Consider the following 19,317-nt stretch of genomic DNA (forward strand, 5'->3'; position numbering starts at 1 on the left):
CCGCCATTCAATTAGATCATGGCTGATCTTTTGTGGACTCAGCTCCACTTTCCGGCCCGAACACCATAACCCTTAATCCCTTTATTCTTCAAAAAGTATCTCTCTTTACCTTAAAAACATTTAATGAAGGGGCCTCAACTGCTTCACTGGGCAAGGAATTCCATAGATTCACAACCCTTTGGGTGAAGAAGTTCCTCCTAAACTCAGTCCTCTTCTCTTCCTGAAATGTAACGGGACCGATTGTCTTGTGATGTAAGCAATATGGTGACTTTATGAAAGTTACTTGCTGAGCCATTGCTAGACCTGAAGAAGGCCATGGAAATCTCTCACTCCAGAGAAACATAAGGGGCGGAATTCTCCGCTCCCCACGTGGCGTGGGAGAATCATGGGAGGGCCTCCCGACATTTTTACGCCCCCATGGCGACCCCAGCGATCCACCCCCCACCCCCCCCCCCCCCCACCCCCCCCCCCCCGCCGGGCTTGGAAAAATCGCCGCTCTCTGTTTTTCACGGCGGACGGCGATTCTCCGAGCCCGATGGGCCGAGCGGCCAGCCCTTCACGCCCGTTTCACCACGGCAGCAACCACACCTGGTCGCTGCATTCGTGAAACGGGCGCCAGATGCCCATTTGGGGCATCTAGGGGCCCGTTTTGGACAGGAGCATCGCGACTGTGCTCGGGAGGGGACAGGCCCGCGATCGGTCTCAGGGGGTTTAAACACAGGTCACATCTGTTCAGTAACAGGAATGGGCACATGGACCTTCTCGATAAGTGTAACAATTTATTTTCTGTCACTGCCCTATATGGACTGCTGCTCGAGCTTCCACACAGGGGTCTTTTTTCTGGGGGTGGTGTCTGTGGGCGTCCCTCTATGGTTAAGGGGTCCCTGTGGTGCGGTCCCTCCAGTTAGGAGGTTTCTGTGGGGGGTTCCTTTAGTTAGGGGGTTGCCTACTTAAGGGGTCTCTTAGGGGGTTTCATGTTTTAGGGGATCTTTTGGGGGACCTGGGGGGAGATCTGGTAGAGGAGAGGTGGGCAGGTTATGCATTGTAGGGGAGTGGGCCCTCGGATGGATTTTGGGGGCAGCTCCCTTAAGGAGTTACCCCTTGGCCCAACGTGAGGTCCACCACGTCAGGCACACATTTGGTGAGACCTGTTGGGCAGGATTCTCCGTCGGCCGAACTCAGGAAACGTGATTGGACGGAGAATCGGTTCTGACACCAAAATCGCGGTTGGCACCGATTCCACACCAAATCGGAATTCTCCATCACCTTGCCAGTTGCGTCAATGCGGTCCAGAACACACGTACAGTAAATACCGCTTGCAGATCATTAGGGGCCATACCCGGTATTCTCTGGGGCCTCTGCGATTCTCCGCCTCCAATGCGCCGAGTTCCCGACAGCGCGGTTCACTTGTGCTTTTAATAATTCTGAAACCAGTGTCATGGCTGATGATGGAGAGAGGGGAGGTAGGACACAGACAGAAGTGACTACGAGCTGCCGGACCTGTCACTGGCTGTGCGGACTGGGGTGTCCTGCCAGGGCTGGGGGAGGGGGGCTTGATGGGGGAACAGGCTTTGTGGCCAGGGTGACCCCCCATGGGACTGGAGCAGTGTCCAGAAAATGAACCACCATTGCCGCAGCCCGCAAGGCAGCCATCTTGCTGCGCGCCCACTGACCACCCACCTTGGCCCCTGGTTCTGCAGAGTGACACTGGTCGCATGGGAGCCTCCACCCACCCACCCCCGCACCCCACCCTCCGCCATATCCTCGCCCCAACCCTGCCGCCACCCGTCGGAAGGGCTTCAGGCAGCCCATTCAAGGGCAACATCCACATTAGGCACCAGACGGGGGCAACAGAGCGCACCGCTGGCAAGGGTAGGGCCAGCCAACAGTACCCCTGGCAGCAGGGACGGAGCCCCATGGTGCGGGGCAACGGCGGGGCCAGGGGTGTGGGGATGGGAGAGGGGGGAAGCCCATTGGGCCTGGTTGGGCACAGGGGCATGTACCATGCAAACATGTCCGCCTTTCAACCCCTGCAGATAATGGGTATTGGAATTCACCCAGCAATGGTGGTCTTCCTGCTGGTCGCCGCAGCCCTGGGGGATGCCCTGTGGCTGTCCGAGCTGGAGCTGCTCGAGGAGGAGGAAGCTGCAGCAGCGGAGTGGGCAGCAGCGGAGCAGGCAGCAGAGGGCAGGTGGCAGCTATAAGGATGGAGAGCCAACCGCCCAACAGGCCGTTGAGGAGGAGGTGCCAAGGAGGCGCCTAATCTGGGCTTGTGTGTACTGGCAGCGTCTGTCATTCGAGGATTTGCCGGACCGGGCATGCCATCGACGACTCCAGCTGAGCAAGGAGACAGTGAGACATATCTGCCAGATGATGGCACACCTGGTACCGCGGGGGTATGGGAGAGGACACCCGCTCCCGGTGGCCATCAAGGTGACGGTCGCCCTGAACGTTTACGCGACAGGGTCTTTCCAGACACTGAGTGGGGACCTGTCCTGGAATTCACAGACCTCGGTGCACAGGTACATCCGCGCCATCACGGAGGCCCTATATGCCCAGGGGCTCAATACATCCACTTCAATGTGGACTGGGCATACCAGGCTGCCCGGGCAGCGGGGTTTGCCGCCATCGCTGGGATGCCCCGAGTCCAGGGGAATGATCGACGGATTCATGTCCCCCTACGAGCACCTGCAGATGACAGGCCGCTCTACACAAACCGAAAGGGGTACCACTCGATGAACATGTAGCTGATATGTGACCATCATGCTCGTCTGCACCCGATACCTGGGCAGTGTGCACAATGCCTTTATCCTGGCACACTTCACGATTCCTGACATGTTCGAGATTACCCCCCCTCCCCCGGCTGGGGGGGTTGGCTCTTGGGTGACAGGGATTATCCACTGCAGTCGTGGTTTATGACTATCCCGTCAGAATAGTCCCGAGGCATTTATGACAAAAATGTGGTTCTCAGGAATGGGTTACATAGACAGGTACAGTTTATAGAGGTCAGGTGTGATTCAACGGGTGTGGCGCTAACAATTGCACTCAAAGACGAGAGACATGTACAATCGAGGCTTTATTGCTGTGTGATGCTATTCCTCCGGCTGCAACTGTAGACTAGGGTCTGAGTGATGCATATTTATACAGAAGCTCCCTGTGGGCAGAGCTAGTCGGCAGGGGCTTACCGGAGGAACCTGTATTACAGGTACAGCCATACATCCCCCTACTGCCAGTATGCATATCTACAGTGGTTATCACCACATTCACCCCCTGTAAAAAATGAGTCCGGCAGGGGTGACGTATAACTATAATACAAAGGATGATATTTTAACAAAAGGGTTCAAACAAAGAAACCAAGAGTCCATCCGGCTAGCAGGTTACAGGTTGAGCCGAATCGGCGGTCGAACGTTCCGCTGTGATCGGCGTAGCTGTGGTGGCGACGTCGGCACAGGCGGTGATGGCCCCGATGGTGCAGGTGCTGGCGGTGTTGGTGCTGGCTGCTAGCGGGATGACTCCAAGAGCGAGCCAAAATCTTCCGTGTCCTCCAGTGTGGGCAGGGGGACGAGGGATGGACCTGGTGGGGACGAATACGGGGGCGCCGGGGAAAAGGAGGGTGGCGCAGGGGGAAAAAGGGGCATGGGCATGGGATCGGCACCTGAGGGAACCAGGTCCCGGAGCGAGACTGTGTCCTGGTGGCCGTCGGGGAACTCCACGTAGGCATACTGAGGATTGGCGTGGAGAAGGCGTACTTTGTCCACCAGGGGTTCCGCCTTGTGGTGCCGGACATGCCTACGGAGAAGGACTGGGCCCGGAGTCGTGAGCCAAGTCGGGAGCGACACCCCGGATGTAGACTTCCTAGGGAAGGCAAAAACACGTTCATGGGGTGTACTGTTAGTTGCGGTGCACAGTAGTGACCGAATGGAATGGAGCGCGTCAGGGAGGACCTGCTGCCAGCGAGCGGCTGGGAGGTTCCTGGACCGTAGGGCCAGCTGGACGGCCTTCCATACCGTCCCGTTCTCCCTCTCTACCTGACCGTTTCCCCGGGGGTTGTAGCTGGTCGTCCTGCTGGAGGCGATACCCCTGCTGAGCAGGAAATGATGCAGCTCATTACTCATGAACGAGGATCCCCTGTCACTGTGGATGTAGTCAGGGAAACCGAACAGGGCGAAAATGGAATCCAGGGCCTTAATGACGGTGGCAGACGTCATATCCGGGCATGAGATGGCGAAGGGGAACCTAGAAAATTCATCGACCACACTAAGGATGTAGGTGTTGCGGTCGGTGGAGGGGAGGGGCCCTTTGAAGTCCACGCTGAGGCGTTCAAAGGAGCGGGACGCTTTCACCAGGCGCGCGCGATCTGGCCGGTAGAAGTGCGGCTTGCACTCGGCACAGACCTGGCAGTCCGTACTTCCTTGACAGAGTAGGGCAGATTGCGGGCTTTGATTAGATGGTACAAGCGAGTGACCCCCGGATGGCAAAGGCTCTCGTGCAAGGTTCACTTGTGCGCTGGCACATGTACCTCGGGAGAGGGCGTCTGGGGGCTCGTTGAGTTTGTCGGGGCGATACAAGATCTCGTAGTTAAAGGTGGAGAGCTCGATTCTCCACCGCAAGATTTTGTCATTCTTGATCTTGCCCCGCTGCGTGTTGTTGAACGTGAAGGCTACCGACCGTTGGTCAGTGAGGAGAGTGAATCTCCTAGCGGCCAGGTAATGCCTCCAGTGTCGCACCGCTTCAACGATAGCCTGGGCCTCCTTTTCGACAGAGGAATGTCGAATTTCGGAGGCGTGGAGGGTGCGGGAAAAGAATGTCACGGGTCTGCCTGCCTGATTCAGCGTGGCGGCAAGGGCGACATCTGAAGCGTCGCTTTCTACTTGGAAAGGCAGTGTCTCATCTACTGCGTGCATCCCGGCCTTGGCTATGTCAGATCGAATGCGGGTGAAGGCCTGTTGTGCCTCGGCCGTGAGGGGAAATTGCGTGGACTGGATCAGTGGGCGGGCCTTGTCCACGTATTGTGGGACCCACTGGGCGTAATAAGAAAAGAACCCCAGGCAGCGTTTGAGGGCCTTGGGGCAGTGGGGGAGTGGAAGCTCCATGAGGGGGCGCATGCGGTCGGGGTCGGGACCCAGTAGTCCGTTTTGGACTACGTAGCCAAGGATGGCTAAGCGGTCTGTGCGGAACACGCACTTCTCCTTGTTGTACGTGAGATTAAGGAGAGGTGCGGTGTGGAGGAATTTAGAAAGGTTGGCGTCATGGTCCTGCTGGTCGTGGCCGCAGATGGTGACATTGTCGAGGTACGGGAAGGTGGCCTGCAGTCCGTACCGGTCAACCATTCGGTCCATTTCTCGTTGAAATACCGAGGCTCCATTCGTGACGCCGAAGGGAACCCTAAGAAATTGGTGCAGACGACCGTCTGCCTCGAAGGCAGTGTATGGACGGTCCGATTTACGGATGGGGAGCTGGTGGTAGGCGGATTTCAGGTCAATAGTAGAGAAGACCCGGTACTGTGCAATATGATTGACCATATCAGAAATGCGGGTGAGGGGGTACGCGTCGAGCTGCGTGTACCGGTTGATGGTCTGGCTGTAGTCCACGACCATCCTGTGCTTCTCCCCGGTCTTAGCCACCACCACCTGGGCTCTCCAAGGACTGTTGTTGGCCTCGATGATACCCTCCCGAAGCAGCCGCTGGACTTCGGACCTGATAAAGGCCTTGTCCTGGGTGCTGTACCATCTGCTCCTGGTGGTGACGGGTTTGCAATCCGCGGGCAGATTTGCAAAGAGTGATGGAGGCTCGACCTTGAGGGTCGTGAGGCCGTAAACGGTGAGGGGAGGTAGGGGTCCGCCGAATTTGAGGGTGAGGCTCTGGAGATTGCATTGGAAATCCAGGCCTAGTAAGAGTGACGCGCAGAGGTTGGGGAGAATGTACAGACGGAAACGGTCGAATTCCACGCCCTGTACAGTAAGTTTAACCAGGCAGAAACCCCGGATCGGGACAGAGTGGGAACCGAAGGCGAGAGAGATCTGCCGGTTGGCGGGATGGACCGCAAGGGAATAGCGCCTTACCGTGTCCGGGTGGACAAAGCTCTCGGTGCTCCCGGAATCAATGACTCCTGTGGCTGTGAGGGCCTGGCAGTCGCAGTCTCGTACCAGAGGTATAAGGGCCCTCCAGAAGTCCTCAATCGACTCAGCCGGCTGCTGGACGCGAGTAGAGAGTAGATGTCTCGCAAACAGGGTGTTCGTCGACTGTGCATAGTTCTCCTTGAGCAGTTCCATAGCTCTGGTGTGGTCAGTCGCATCTCGAATTAGCAGAAAGACACTGGAGCTAAGTCTTGAGTACAGGAGTTGTTTTTTTTGAGCCTCCGTCGGGGGAGGGTCGGCTGAAGAGATGTAGGCCTCGAAAACTGCAAGCCAGTGAACGAAGTCTTTCCTGGCGTGAGGCGACTGCGGATCCAGCTGCAGATGGTCAGGCTTGATCCTGATGTCCATGGTGTACGGAAAATCACACAGCAATAAATTGTGGCGCTAACAATTGCACTCAAAGACGAGAGACAAGTTCAATCGAGGCTTTATTGCTGTGTGATGCTATTCCTCCGGCTGCAACTGTAGACTAGAGTCCGAGTGACTCACACGCATATTTATACACAAGCTCCCTGTGGGCGGAGCTAGCCGGCAGGGGCTTACCAGAGGAACCTGTATTACAGGTACAGCCAAACATCCCCCTACTGCAAGTATGCATATCTACAGTGGTTATCACCACAACGGGACACGTTCTAGGTGCTGTAGCGAGCAGTGTTTCCCTCAAGCTCCTCAACAGCAGCATTGGCGAGCTCCTGGCAGCTATCGAATGGCACCTAGTCATTTCTTTGGGCCCTTGCGTGTTCCTCGCCGGTGAGTCCGTTATTTTCATTCCTGAGCTCACTGTCAAATCAGCTCCTCAGAGATTGGGTCGCCATTTTGAAAGGGTGCCCGGTCTCCAGGTGGGCTTGCCGGTCAACACGCCCCTCCACCCATGGGCAATGTCACTCCCCACACACAAAGGCATTATCCTACACCCCCCCAAGTGTAGACACCCCATAAGACCATAAGACATAGGAGCAGAATTAGGCCACTCAGCCCATCAAGTCTGCTCCGTCATTCAATCATGGCTGATATGTTTCTCATCCCTATTTTCCTGCCTTCCCCCCATAACCCCGGTCCCCTTATTAATCAACAACCTATCTTTCTCTGTCTTAAAGACACTCAGTGATTTGGCCTCCACAGCCTTCTGCAGCAAAGAGTTCCACAGATTCATCACCCTCTGGCTGAAGAAATTCCTCCTCAGCCCTGTTTTAAAGGATCATCCCTTTAGTCTGAGATTATGTCCTCTGTTTCTACTTTTTTCTACAAATGGAAACATCCTCTCCACGTCCACTCTATCCAGGCCTCACAGTATCCTGTAAGTTTCAATAAGATCCCCTCTCATCCTTCTAAACTCCAACAAGTACAGACCCAGAGTCCTCAACCGTTCATCATACGACAAGCTCTTCATTCCAGGGATCATTTTTGTGAACCTCCTTTGGACCCTTTCCAAGGCCGCAGCACATCCTTCCTTAGATACGGGGCCAAAAACTGCTCACAATACTCCAAATGGGGTCTGACCGGAGCCTCATGCAGCCTCAGATGTACATCCCTGCTCTTGTATTCTGGTCCTCTCGACGTGAATGCTAACATTGCATTTGCCATCCTAACTGCCGACTGAACCTGCACATTAACCTTAAGAGAATCGTGAACAAGGACTCCCAAGTCCCTTTGTGCTTCTGATTTCCTCAGCATTTCCCCATTTAGAAAATAGTCTATGCCTCCATTTCTCCTTCCAAGGTGCATAACCTCACACTTTTCCACATTGTATTCCATCTGCCACTTCATTGCCCACTCACCTAGCCTGTCCAAGTCCTTCTGCAGCCCCCCTGCTTCCTCAATAGTACCTGTCCCTCTACAGATCTTTGTATCATCCACAAACTTAGCAACAGTGTCTTCAGTTCCTTCCTCCAGATCATTAATGTACATTGTGAAAAGTTGTGATCCCAGCACAGACCCCTGAGATACACCACTCGTCACCGGCTGTCATCCTGAAAAGGACCCCTTTATCCCCACTCTCTGCCTTCCGCCAGTCAGCCAATCCTCTATCCATGCCCCACTGTGGAGTGGCTCGAGTTCCCCATTTCAGGCCGACCCACATCCCCTTTCGGGCCCTCCTCCTTTCTGAGACTTCCACCCTTCACCCACCCAACCTTCCGGAGGCCCCCTCATACTCACCCTTCACCCCACCCTCCATACCCTCCTCATCCCACCTTCACGGACATCGCTCCCCTCAAACCCTGACCCATGGCAGTGTCACCCTGACACCCAGGCACCCATGGCAGTGTCACCCTGACACCCTGGCACCCATGGCAGTGTCACCCTGACACCCTGGCACCCATGGCAGTGTCACCCTGACACCCTGACCCATGGCAGTGTCACCCTGACACCCTGACCCATGGCAGTGACACCCTGACACCCTGACCCATGGCAGTGTCACCCTGACACCCTGACCCATGGCAGTGTCACCCTGACACCCTGACCCATGGCAGTGACACCCTGACACCCTGACCCATGGCAGTGTCACCCTGACACCCTGACCCATGGCAGTGTCACCTTGACACCCAGGCACCCATGGCAGTGACACCCTGACACCCTGACCCATGGCAGTGTCACCCTGACACCCAGGCACCCATGGCAGTGTCACCCTGACACCCTGACCCATGGCAGTGTCACCCTGACACCCTGACCCATGGCAGTGTCACCCTGACACCCTGGCACCCATGGCAGTGTCACCCTGACACCCTGACCCATGGCAGTGTCACCCTGACACCCAGGCACCCATGGCAGTGTCACCCTGACACCCAGGCACCCATGGCAGTGTCACCCTGACACCCAGGCACCCATGGCAGTGTCACCCTGACACCCAGGCACCCATGGCAGTGTCACCCTGACACCCTGACACCCTGGCACCCATGGCAGTGTCACCCTGACACCCTGACCCATGGCAGTGTCACCCTGACACCCAGGCACCCATGGCAGTGTCACCCTGACACCCAGGCACCCATGGCAGTGTCACCCTGACACCCTGACCCATGGCAGTGTCACCCTGACACCCAGGCACCCATGGCAGTGTCACCCTGACACCCTGACCCATGGCAGTGTCACCCTGACACCCTGACCCATGGCAGTGTCACCCTGACACCTGACCCATGGCAGTGTCACCCTGACACCCTGGCACCCATGGCAGTGTCACCCTGACACCCTGACCCATGGCAGTGTCACCCTGACACCCTGACCCATGGCAGTGACACCCTGACACCCTGACCCATGGCAGTGTCACCCTGACACCCTGACCCATGGCAGTGTCACCCTGACACCCTGACCCATGGCAGTGTCACCCTGACACCCTGACCCATGGCAGTGTCACCCTGACACCCAGGCACCCATGGCAGTGTCACCCTGACACCCAGGCACCCATGGCAGTGTCACCCTGACACCCTGACACCCATGGCAGTGTCACCCTGACACCCTGACACCCATGGCAGTGTCACCCTGACACCCAGGCACCCATGGCAGTGTCACCCTGACACCCAGGCACCCATGGCAGTGTCACCCTGACACCCAGGCACCCATGCACTGTTGAACTGACACCCTGACCCATGGCAGTGTCACCCTGACACCCTGACCCATGGCAGTGTCACCCTGACACCCTGACCCATGGCAGTGTCACCCTGACACCCTGACCCATGGCAGTGTCACCCTGACACCCTGACCCATGGCAGTGTCACCCTGACACCCTGACCCATGGCAGTGTCACCCTGACACCCTGACCCATGGCAGTGTCACCCTGACACCCTGGCACCCTGGCAGTTTTGGCAGCCTGGCAGTGCCAGAGTGGCAGTACCAAGGTGCCAGCCGGACAGTACCAAGGTGCCAGCCGGACAGTACCAAGGTGTGCGGATGTCAGGGAGAGCCACAGTGCCATTCTACCCTGTCCCTGACTGCCCAAGGGGCATTAACCCACTCTACCCTGTCCCTGACTGCCCAAGGGGCATTAACCCACTCTACCCTGTCCCTGACTGCCCAAGGGGCATTAACCCACTCTGCCCTGTCCCTGACTGCCCAAGGGGCATTAACCCACTCTACCCTGTCCCTGACTGCCCAAGGGGCATTAACAGTGCCACTCTACCCTGTCCCTGACTGCCCAAGGGGCATTAACCCACTCTACCCTGTCCCTGACTGCCCAAGGGGCATTAACCCACTCTACCCTGTCCCTGACTGCCCAAGGGGCATTAACCCACTCTGCCCTGTCCCTGACTGCCCAAGGGGCATTAACCCACTCTACCCTGTCCCTGACTGCCCAAGGGGCATTAACCCACTCTACCCTGTCCCTGACTGCCCAAGGGGCATTAACCCACTCTGCCCTGTCCCTGACTGCCCAAGGGGCATTAACCCACTCTACCCTGTCCCTGACTGCCCAAGGGGCATTAACAGTGCCACTCTACCCTGTCCCTGACTGCCCAAGGGGCATTAACCCACTCTACCCTGTCCCTGACTGCCCAAGGGGCATTAACCCACTCTACCCTGTCCCTGACTGCCCAAGGGGCATTAACCCACTCTACCCTGTCCCTGACTGCCCAAGGGGCATTAACCCACTCTACCCTGTCCCTGACTGCCCAAGGGGCATTAACCCACTCTACCCTGTCCCTGACTGCCCAAGGGGCATTAACCCACTCTACCCTGTCCCTGACTGCCCAAGGGGCATTAACCCACTCTACCCTGTCCCTGACTGCCCAAGGGGCATTAACCCACTCTACCCTGTCCCTGACTGCCCAAGGGGCATTAACCCACTCTACCCTGTCCCTGACTGCCCAAGGGGCATTAACAGCCTGGGAGACCCTCCAAGTGTTGTTCCGCCTGGTCCTCGTTTGTGTGGACCGGCACCAATCACCGCTCGCAGGACCTCTCACTGATGATCCGATTCGATCCCAGCAGGCCGTTGGATATGGTGACCATCTCGTTAATGAATGGCGATTGACCTTTAAGGGGTGATTAGGGGGTTCTCCCTGCGCCTAGACCAGTTCCGGAATCCGCCAATTGGAGCGAGCCGATCCGATCACAAACCGCTTGGCTCCTGACGAGGCTGCTGTCACGATCGACCTGGCTCACACGCATCGACCTGGCTCACACGCATTCTCACCAGGTGCAATGATGCCATCAAATCGCACCTGTAGAGTTTCATTTTTTTTAGTTTCACCTTTTATAAATTTAGAGTACCCAATTAATCTTTTTCCAATTAACGGGCAGGTTAGCGAGGCCAATCCACCTGCCCTGCATATCTTTGGGTTGTGGGGGCGAAACCCGCGCAAACAAGGGGAGAATATGCAAACTCCACACGGACAGTGACCCAGGGCTGGTTTCGAACCCGGGTCCTCGGCGCCGTGAGGCAGCAGTGCTAACCATTGCGCCACTGTGCCGCTCCCTGTAGAGTTTTTAATACATATATTGTAGATGTAGAATTTTTAATATATTGTAAATAAAATAGCATATAGGTTAAACCTTCTCTTTGCTCTGCTGTTTACCACTGGCCAATGCACTCTGCCAGGAACAAAGCAAAAATACCCCCCATAAACACAGAGACAATTACTGCAATAGAAAATTAGATCATGGACCCACTGTTGATTTTATCGTCAGTAAAGATAAAGATTAATGGACTGAGAGTATCCCACATTCCGAGAATTCTCAGAGTGAAACAGTTGAACAACTATATATTATGCCATTACTGTTGATCTTATATGGCTTACACATTTCTATTTATGTTATACTTAAAGATGTTTTATTGTGTTGACATATTAAACAAGGTCTCCTATCAGAGGAAGTATACCAATTAAAGTTCTCTCAACTCATTGATACAGCCTATAATGTCCTCAAATCAGTATAATCTATTTTTTATTTGAAAATTAGAGTTTTCGTCAAGTAATTAAGCATCTTTTGTGCTGAGCTGGCCAATCAGAGGCACGACCTTATAAAATCCCAAATTCCTTATATTGAGCCTGTTGCTTTTCATCTTGAAAAACTCCTGCTCATTCCCTATTGGCAGAGGCCGAATATCTAAAATCCCAAGATTATCCCAGATAATTAGCCTATACTAATACCTTTAATACCTTTAATGGAAAATTAAGATCAGAATAAATAGTCATGCTGTCATCTTCCAAGATTTGTCTCTGTATTGCAAACAGCTCTTCCAATTATGGTAGATCAGAGTTTTTGTTGGGACAAGTGGTACAGATTAGGAATTTGGGTGCCACAGCTCGAGTCTTGAATTTGCCAATAACACCAAAATGGATTGCAAAGTAAATAGTCAAGAGGAGGTAGAGAGCCTGCAAAGGGATGGTTATGTTTGTGGGCAAAACATGGCAGATGGAGTATAATATGGGAACTTGTCGACTTTGGTAGGAGGAATGGAGAAGCAGTAGATTATTTAACTGGAGAGAGATTACAGAACTCTGAAGTACAGAGGGATCTGGGTGCCCCGGCACTTGAATCACAAAATGCTAGTTTGCGGGTGCATCAAGTGATTAGGAAGTGAATGGAATGTTGGTCTTTATTGTAAGGGGAATGAAATATAAAAGTACGGAAGTTTTACTGCAGCTGTACAAGGCCCTGGTGGGACCACAACTGGAATACTATGTACAAATCTAGTCTCCTTATTTGAAAAAGGATGTAATTATTTTAGAAGTAATTCAGAGAAGGTCCACTTGACTTATTCCTGAGAATATGAACTTACCCTTTGAAGAAAAGTTTAACAGGTTGAGCCAATATGAAGTTTAGAAGAACAAGAGATGATTTTATTGAAACATAAGAACCTGAGGGGACTTGAAAGGATAGATACTGGGAGACAACACTGTGAAGCAACATTGCTACCCACTGTGCTACCATGCCACCCAGAGCACTGTGGGCAGATACAGCACTAGATACTGGGAGGGTATTTCTCTTGTCGGGGAGATTAGAACTCGGGAGCACAGATTAAGAGTAAGAGATCTCCCTCCAAAGACCCAGATGAGAAGAATTTATTTCTCTCCGAGGTCTGCTAGTTTGTGGAGGCTGAACTATTGAATTTATTCAAGGTTGAGTTTGATAGATTTTTGATAGACAAGGGAGTCAATGGTTAGGAGGAGAGACAGGAAAGCAGAGTTGAGGCCACAACAAGATTAGCCATGATCTTGTCTAATGTTGGAGCAGGCTCGAAGAGCTGACTCACCTACTTTTGCCCCTAAATCCTAAATTCCTAGAAGACTGTTTTTTATCTATGAATCGTGGGTTTGAATGAAGGAATGATAGTTTGCTGCACTTGACAACTTTGACACTCCAGATCTAAATTGCATGAAACAAAAGAACAGCAAACCATTAGGAATAAAATAACCATCCCCCTCTGAGAGCCTTGGCAGATAGTTGGTGTGGCAAACTGACACAATGATGGAGTGGAGAGATTGTGGTTAAGGCATATTGCCAATTGAGATACATGAGATACAAAAGTCTGAGAACACGCACCAGCAAAAACAGCTTCTATCCCGCTGTTACCAGACTCCTAAACGACCCTCTTATGGACTGACCTGATTAACACTATACCCCTGTATACTTCACCCGATGCCGGTGTTTATGTAGTTACATTGTGTACCTTGTGTTGCCCTATTATGTATTTTCTTTTCTTTTCTTTTATTTTCATGTACTTAATGATCTGCTGAGCTGCTTTCAGAAAAATACTTTTCACTGTACCTCGGTACACGTGACAATAAATAAAATCCATAAATCCAAATTGGTGGTGTAAGACGCCTAACCATTACAGTATATGCCCAGGATAGTAACAATGGTGCAGAAGTGTTTAATTCCCCACATTAGTGTCTCTCAACCAGAGTACCAACGTAATTTTCAAAAATGCAATAATTTCTGGTGTGAACCTCATTGAGTAACAGAAAGTGGTGGTGGTTTCAAATAAACTTCGGTGGGCTCAACTTCTCAGGTTTTCAAAAAAGTTGCATAACAGCGAGATAGTTTGCACCAGATAATGCATTAGTTGGTGAGGAAGAGGAAAGGGTGGAAAATAATGCAGTCTATCTTGGTCTAATTAGCCATTATTTGCTAGTGTGCTGTTTTTTAAAAATGCAGAGGAGTAGGTTTTGTGTTCAGTGTTAATTTCTATTTGATAATTTACATTATTTAATTCTGTCCATCTTTAACTTTCAGCAGATAGCAGTAATTTGGTTTCTGTTACCATGTCTATTAAAGCAGATAGTTTACCTGGCTGACTGCAGTTGATTTCTGTTGTGATAACTTCAAACCCACTTCCGGGGCTGCAGTGGCAGCTGCAGCATAAGTGGCGGTTTCTGCTCTCCTTTCCACTCTGTGACGTGTTACTTTGGAAGGCTTTTGTTTTATCTCTTCTTCATCGATTGTTAAATTTCTTCGTTTCAGAAACTGCACCTGTCTTGAGTTTTGCTCCACATTCCGCTCCCTTGGCGACCTGCGACATGTTGTGATGTTATTCCGGCCAATGAGATTCAGATGGTTTTCATGTCTCCGCTCGAGTTTTTCATCATAGCTTTCAGCAAAGAGTCTCCTTTTCTTGGACAAGTCAGGTTCTCCTGGGCTCAGAACTCGCTTTGGACTGCTCCCCATCATTCTGAAGCACAGTATCTCAGCGCTCATTCCCTGGGATATTTGTAGAATACTCTTAGGACCAAAATGTTTAAAACCTGCTTGCACCTCAGTAATTGGCAGTGGTGCCAAAAACACCGTACTTAGTTCTGATGTTTGCAGAATACACTAATGATTGTAAAATTATCCGAGAATATTTCAGGTTACTTGGACTCAAAAATTAGCTCCAGAGGCTGGCTTTACGGAGACCTGGAACGATAAATATCTTCTTTAAGAATTGTTTTATAACAGACAAAATATATACAAAAAATAATTGTTCATTTCGGACAATCTGATCACTTTGGAACTGTTACTTTCTTTCTTGATGAACACAATTCATTTACCCACTATTTATCATTCCAGAATTTCTGACTTTCTTGTTAGACTGAGAGAATGTTGCTCTCTCCGAGATGTCGGTGTTCACTCAGTAAGCAAAAGGCTAACCAGGCCTCACATGCACAATTTACGTCTGCTTACAGTCCATATTTAAAATACATTTGAACTTACTAAACCAGAGACTAGGAGAGATACATTGGCAACATGAACAGTCAGAGAAAATGTTCGTCCTTGGGCACTGCTTAGAGTCTGGAAGTCGGCAAGTGCTTCAGCTTCCCATTTCGATCTTCATAAGCTCCAATTCCAACAAGATGATCAATCTTCACTTCATAAAACAGCAAAGTTACTCTCAGAGTGACACTTGTGGCTAGTTTGAGCTGCGAATCATGTTGGATGCCTGCAAGTCAGGCCATTTGCTTCCACTGTGCTCACGCCTCTTTGCAATTTAAAACAGGAAATAATTTTTTTTTGACTAAACCACCACGCTTCTAACGTTCTTCCTGTCCCTGTCTCTCACACTTGACTCAGAACATGTGGCTTCTTCACCATCCTGTCAGTTTGCTCTGTTCCACAAAATGTGGTCTTATTTTACTTGTACACCTGACAAACACCTTTGCATCGTTGCTGAATATTTGTTGTAGCGTGTCTGTTGGTGCAAACTGCATAACATCCAACTTTGTTGCTGTAATGCTCTGTTCCTTGTTTCTCCTTGTCTTGTCAACTCTGCCTATTTGCTGACAAGCTGTATCTCAATTGCACACTGACTGTGATAACCCAATCACACAGGATATGGTGCATTTTAGGCTTCGAGCCTGACAGATGTTTATCAGTTTATGGGAGGGGTGGGAGGGGGAAAGAATTTAAGAGACAGAAAATATTATAAACACACTCAGAATTAAAAAAAACACTGTTACCTTTTTCCTGCAATACAACCACATTTTTGCTGATCAGATGTTGCATCGTACAACATCAAACTAAGTTACTGCCGCACACTGACATATTTTTATTGCAGTCTGAAGCGGCAGATCTGGTTTCACATCTTAAAATGTACAACTTCTTGTGAAGCCGTTTTAAAAAGAGGGCCAATTATGTGTGACATCACCTTCTATGGAAAGGAAACTTAACACAAATGATGTTTGCACGCCTGATAGACATAGACATCGAATCCTGTCAGTGCAGAGGGAGGCCATTTAGCCCATCAAGTTTGCACCAACCCTCTGAAAGAACATCCTACCGAGGTCCACTTGCCCGCCCTATCCCTGAAACGTATTAGCTTGGATAGAAGACTGGCTGACAGACAGGAGACAGAGAATCGCGATAAATGGGTTTATTTCTGGATGGCAAGATGTAACTAGTGGGGTGCCCAGGGTTCGGTCCTTGAGCCCCAGCTATTTACAATCTATATAAATGACTTGGACACAGGGATAGAAGGTTCTATAGCCAAATTTGCAGATGACACAAAAATAGGTGGGACAGTAAGTTGCAATGAGGAAATAAGAACCTTGCAAATGGGTATAGATAGGTTAGGAGAGTGGGCCAAAATGTGGCAGATGGAGTTTAATGTGGATAAGTGTGAGGTCATGCAGTTTGGTCGAAAAAATGGAAAGGCAACTTAATATCTAAATGGGGAGAGATTTCGGGGTGGTGTCTTCGTGCACGTGTCATAGAAAACGAGCATTCAGGTACAGCAAAGGAAAACAAATGGAATGTTGGCATTTATAGCAAAATGAATTGAGTATAAAGGGAAGGAAGTGTTGTTGCAACTATACAAGGCATTGGTAAGACCGCACTTGGGAGTATTTTGGAGTTTTGGTCCCCTTATTTGAGGAAAGATGTAGTGACATTGGAGGCAGTTCAAAGGAGGTTCACTAGGTTGATTCCAGAGATGAGGGTTTGTCGTATGAGGAGAGATTGAACAGTTTAGGTCAATACTCTCCAGAGTTTAGAAGAATGAGGGGAGATCTAATTTAGGTATACAAGATGCTACAAAGTATGGATAAAGTAGACGTGGAGCAGTTGCTTCCTCTTGTGGACATTCTAAAACAAGAGGTCATAATCTTAGAATAAGAGGTATCAAATTTAAAACAGATTTGAGGAGAATCTACTTCTCCCAAAGGGTTGTGAATCTGTGGAATTTGCTACCCCAGAGTGCGGTGGATGCTGGGACAGTGAGTAAATTTAAGGAGGAGTTAGACAGATATTTAATTGGTAATGGGTTGAAGGGTTATGGAGAACGGGCTGGACGGTGGAGTTGAGGCCAGGATGGGATCAGCCATGATCACATTGAGGGTGTTTAGGCTCCGTAGGCTAAATTGCCGACTCCTGATCTTCGGTCATGCGTTCTGGGGAGGAGATGCTCTGGCTGATGTTGCAATCCAACTCTTGGTCTGTAACATCATAGGTAGCAGATGAGGAACATATCAGCCATGATAGAATGGCGGAGCAGACTCGATGGGCCGAATGGCCTAATTCTGCTCCTATATCTTATAAACTTATGAACCCTGTAACCCCACATAACTTACACATCTCTCCACACTAAGGGGAAATTTATCATGGCCAATCCATCTAACCTTCACATCTTTGGACTGTGGGAGGAAACCGGAGCACCCGGAGGAAACCCACGCAGACCCGGGGAGAACGTGCAGACTCCGCACAGACAGTGACCCAGGCCGCTTATCGAACCTGGGACCCTGGAGCTGTGAAGCATCTATGCCAACCACTGAGCTACCGTGTAGCCCTCTGAACTTGAGTAAGAAAATCAGAGTTCATGGGTGGGATTCTCTGTCTCGCCAGCCCTGTTTTCTGGAAGACGGTTGTTGTGGCCACCCCACGCTTCTGGGAAACGCGAGGGGGGGGGGGAGGTGCTGGTGGGGCGGACGATCCTGCTGACAGAGAATCCCGCAGCTAATATTTTCTCAATGATCACACTGAATTCCCAAAGCCAGCCGACACTCACTCACACCGAACGTTCTACAGAGGATTATATTCTTTTAATCAAAGGATTTTAATACCTCCCAAAATATTTCTTCACGTACACTTTTCTCAAATTTCCAAAGAAGATATCTGGGTCTACCGTTGAACACCTTTGACTGGGCCATTGAACGTCATAGCATGAGACCATCAGTATGAATACAGTGCAGTCTTCACAAATAAAGCGGCTGGTTTAGCACACTGGGCTAACTCGCTGGCTTTTAAAGTAGACCAAAGCAGGCCAGCAGCACGGTTCAATTCCCGTACCAGCCTCCCCAAACAGGTGCCGGAATGTGGTGACTAGGGGCTTTTCACAGTAACTTCATTTGAAGCCTACTTGTGACAATAAGCAATTTTCATTTCAAAATAGCGTTGCTTCTTTTGCTGTGTGTGTTATGATTTAACCATCGCTCTTGAGGGATTTTGAAAACATGTTGTGGGTTCATTTATTAAGAGTAAGCACATGGACATCGGGACACAAGGCAAGGATGTCCACTGTCTCCTTTGCTGTTTGTAATGGCAATTGAACTGTTGGCCAAGGCATTAAGGATCTCAAAGGGATGGAATGGGATAGTTAAGGGGGTGGGGTATCGTTATATGCTGCCGATTTGTTGTTATACGTAAGGGATCCGGAGCACAGGGTATCATTATATGCTGACAATATGCTGAAGATTCACCTGAGGAAGGAGCAGTGCTCCGAAAGCTCGTGTTTGAAACAAACCTGTTGGACTTTAACCTGGTGTTGTAAGACTTCTTACTGTGCTCACCCCAGTCCAACGCCGGCATCTCCACATCATGGCTACCATCGACACCAGTATTTTTCAAGAGGTAGACCAACTTATTACGATTTATCTGCTTGGTAAAGGTCCCGAGGATTTGAAGGAGGGCTTCAGAGGGAGAGACAGGCGGGGGCCTTGCACTACCAAATCTGTTCTATTACTATTGGGCGGCTAATGCGGAGAAGGTGCAAGAGTGGTGCGGGGACCCCGAGACCCTCTGGGTGTGGATGGAATCGGTGTCAGTTAGGGAGACGAGCTTGAGAGCGTTGGTAATGGCACCACTTCCAGTGTCACTGACTAAATATTCCACAAATCCAGTGGATGCGGTCTTGGGAGTCTCATTCTTGGAGGCTGTTCCTGGTTGCATTTTGAATCATGTCCAAAAGTTGTTTAGGATTTTGGGGCTGGTTTTGATCTTGGTCGTTTTGGTCACCATTCAGCCTTTGTCTGTAATAACTTCAGAGGATTTTGTTCTGAAC

The 19,317-nt window shown here is 50.9% G+C and overlaps 1 protein-coding gene across 4 annotated transcripts in view; it reads right to left on the reverse strand.

The window, feature by feature from the left end:
• LOC119978552 (TRAF3-interacting JNK-activating modulator) overlaps positions 1–15,799 on the reverse strand; it is a 92,262-nt gene extending 76,463 nt beyond the window's left edge. For 2 of the 4 annotated variants that reach the window (XM_038820276.1, XM_038820279.1), the window contains exons 1-2: positions 15,261–15,795; positions 14,358–14,963 (exon numbers count right to left, since the gene is read on the reverse strand). In XM_038820276.1, coding sequence (XP_038676204.1) covers positions 14,358–14,765 — 408 coding nt within the window. In that variant the 5' untranslated portion in view covers positions 14,766–14,963; positions 15,261–15,795. Of the gene's footprint in view, positions 1–14,357 lie in introns of all 4 variants that reach the window. The other 2 variants (XM_038820278.1, XM_038820277.1) reach the window with 2 other exon arrangements.
• Positions 15,800–19,317: the final 3,518 nt, after the last annotated feature.

Source organism: Scyliorhinus canicula, chromosome 15 (genome assembly GCF_902713615.1).
Source record: "Scyliorhinus canicula chromosome 15, sScyCan1.1, whole genome shotgun sequence".
Taxonomy (NCBI): domain Eukaryota; kingdom Metazoa; phylum Chordata; class Chondrichthyes; order Carcharhiniformes; family Scyliorhinidae; genus Scyliorhinus; species Scyliorhinus canicula.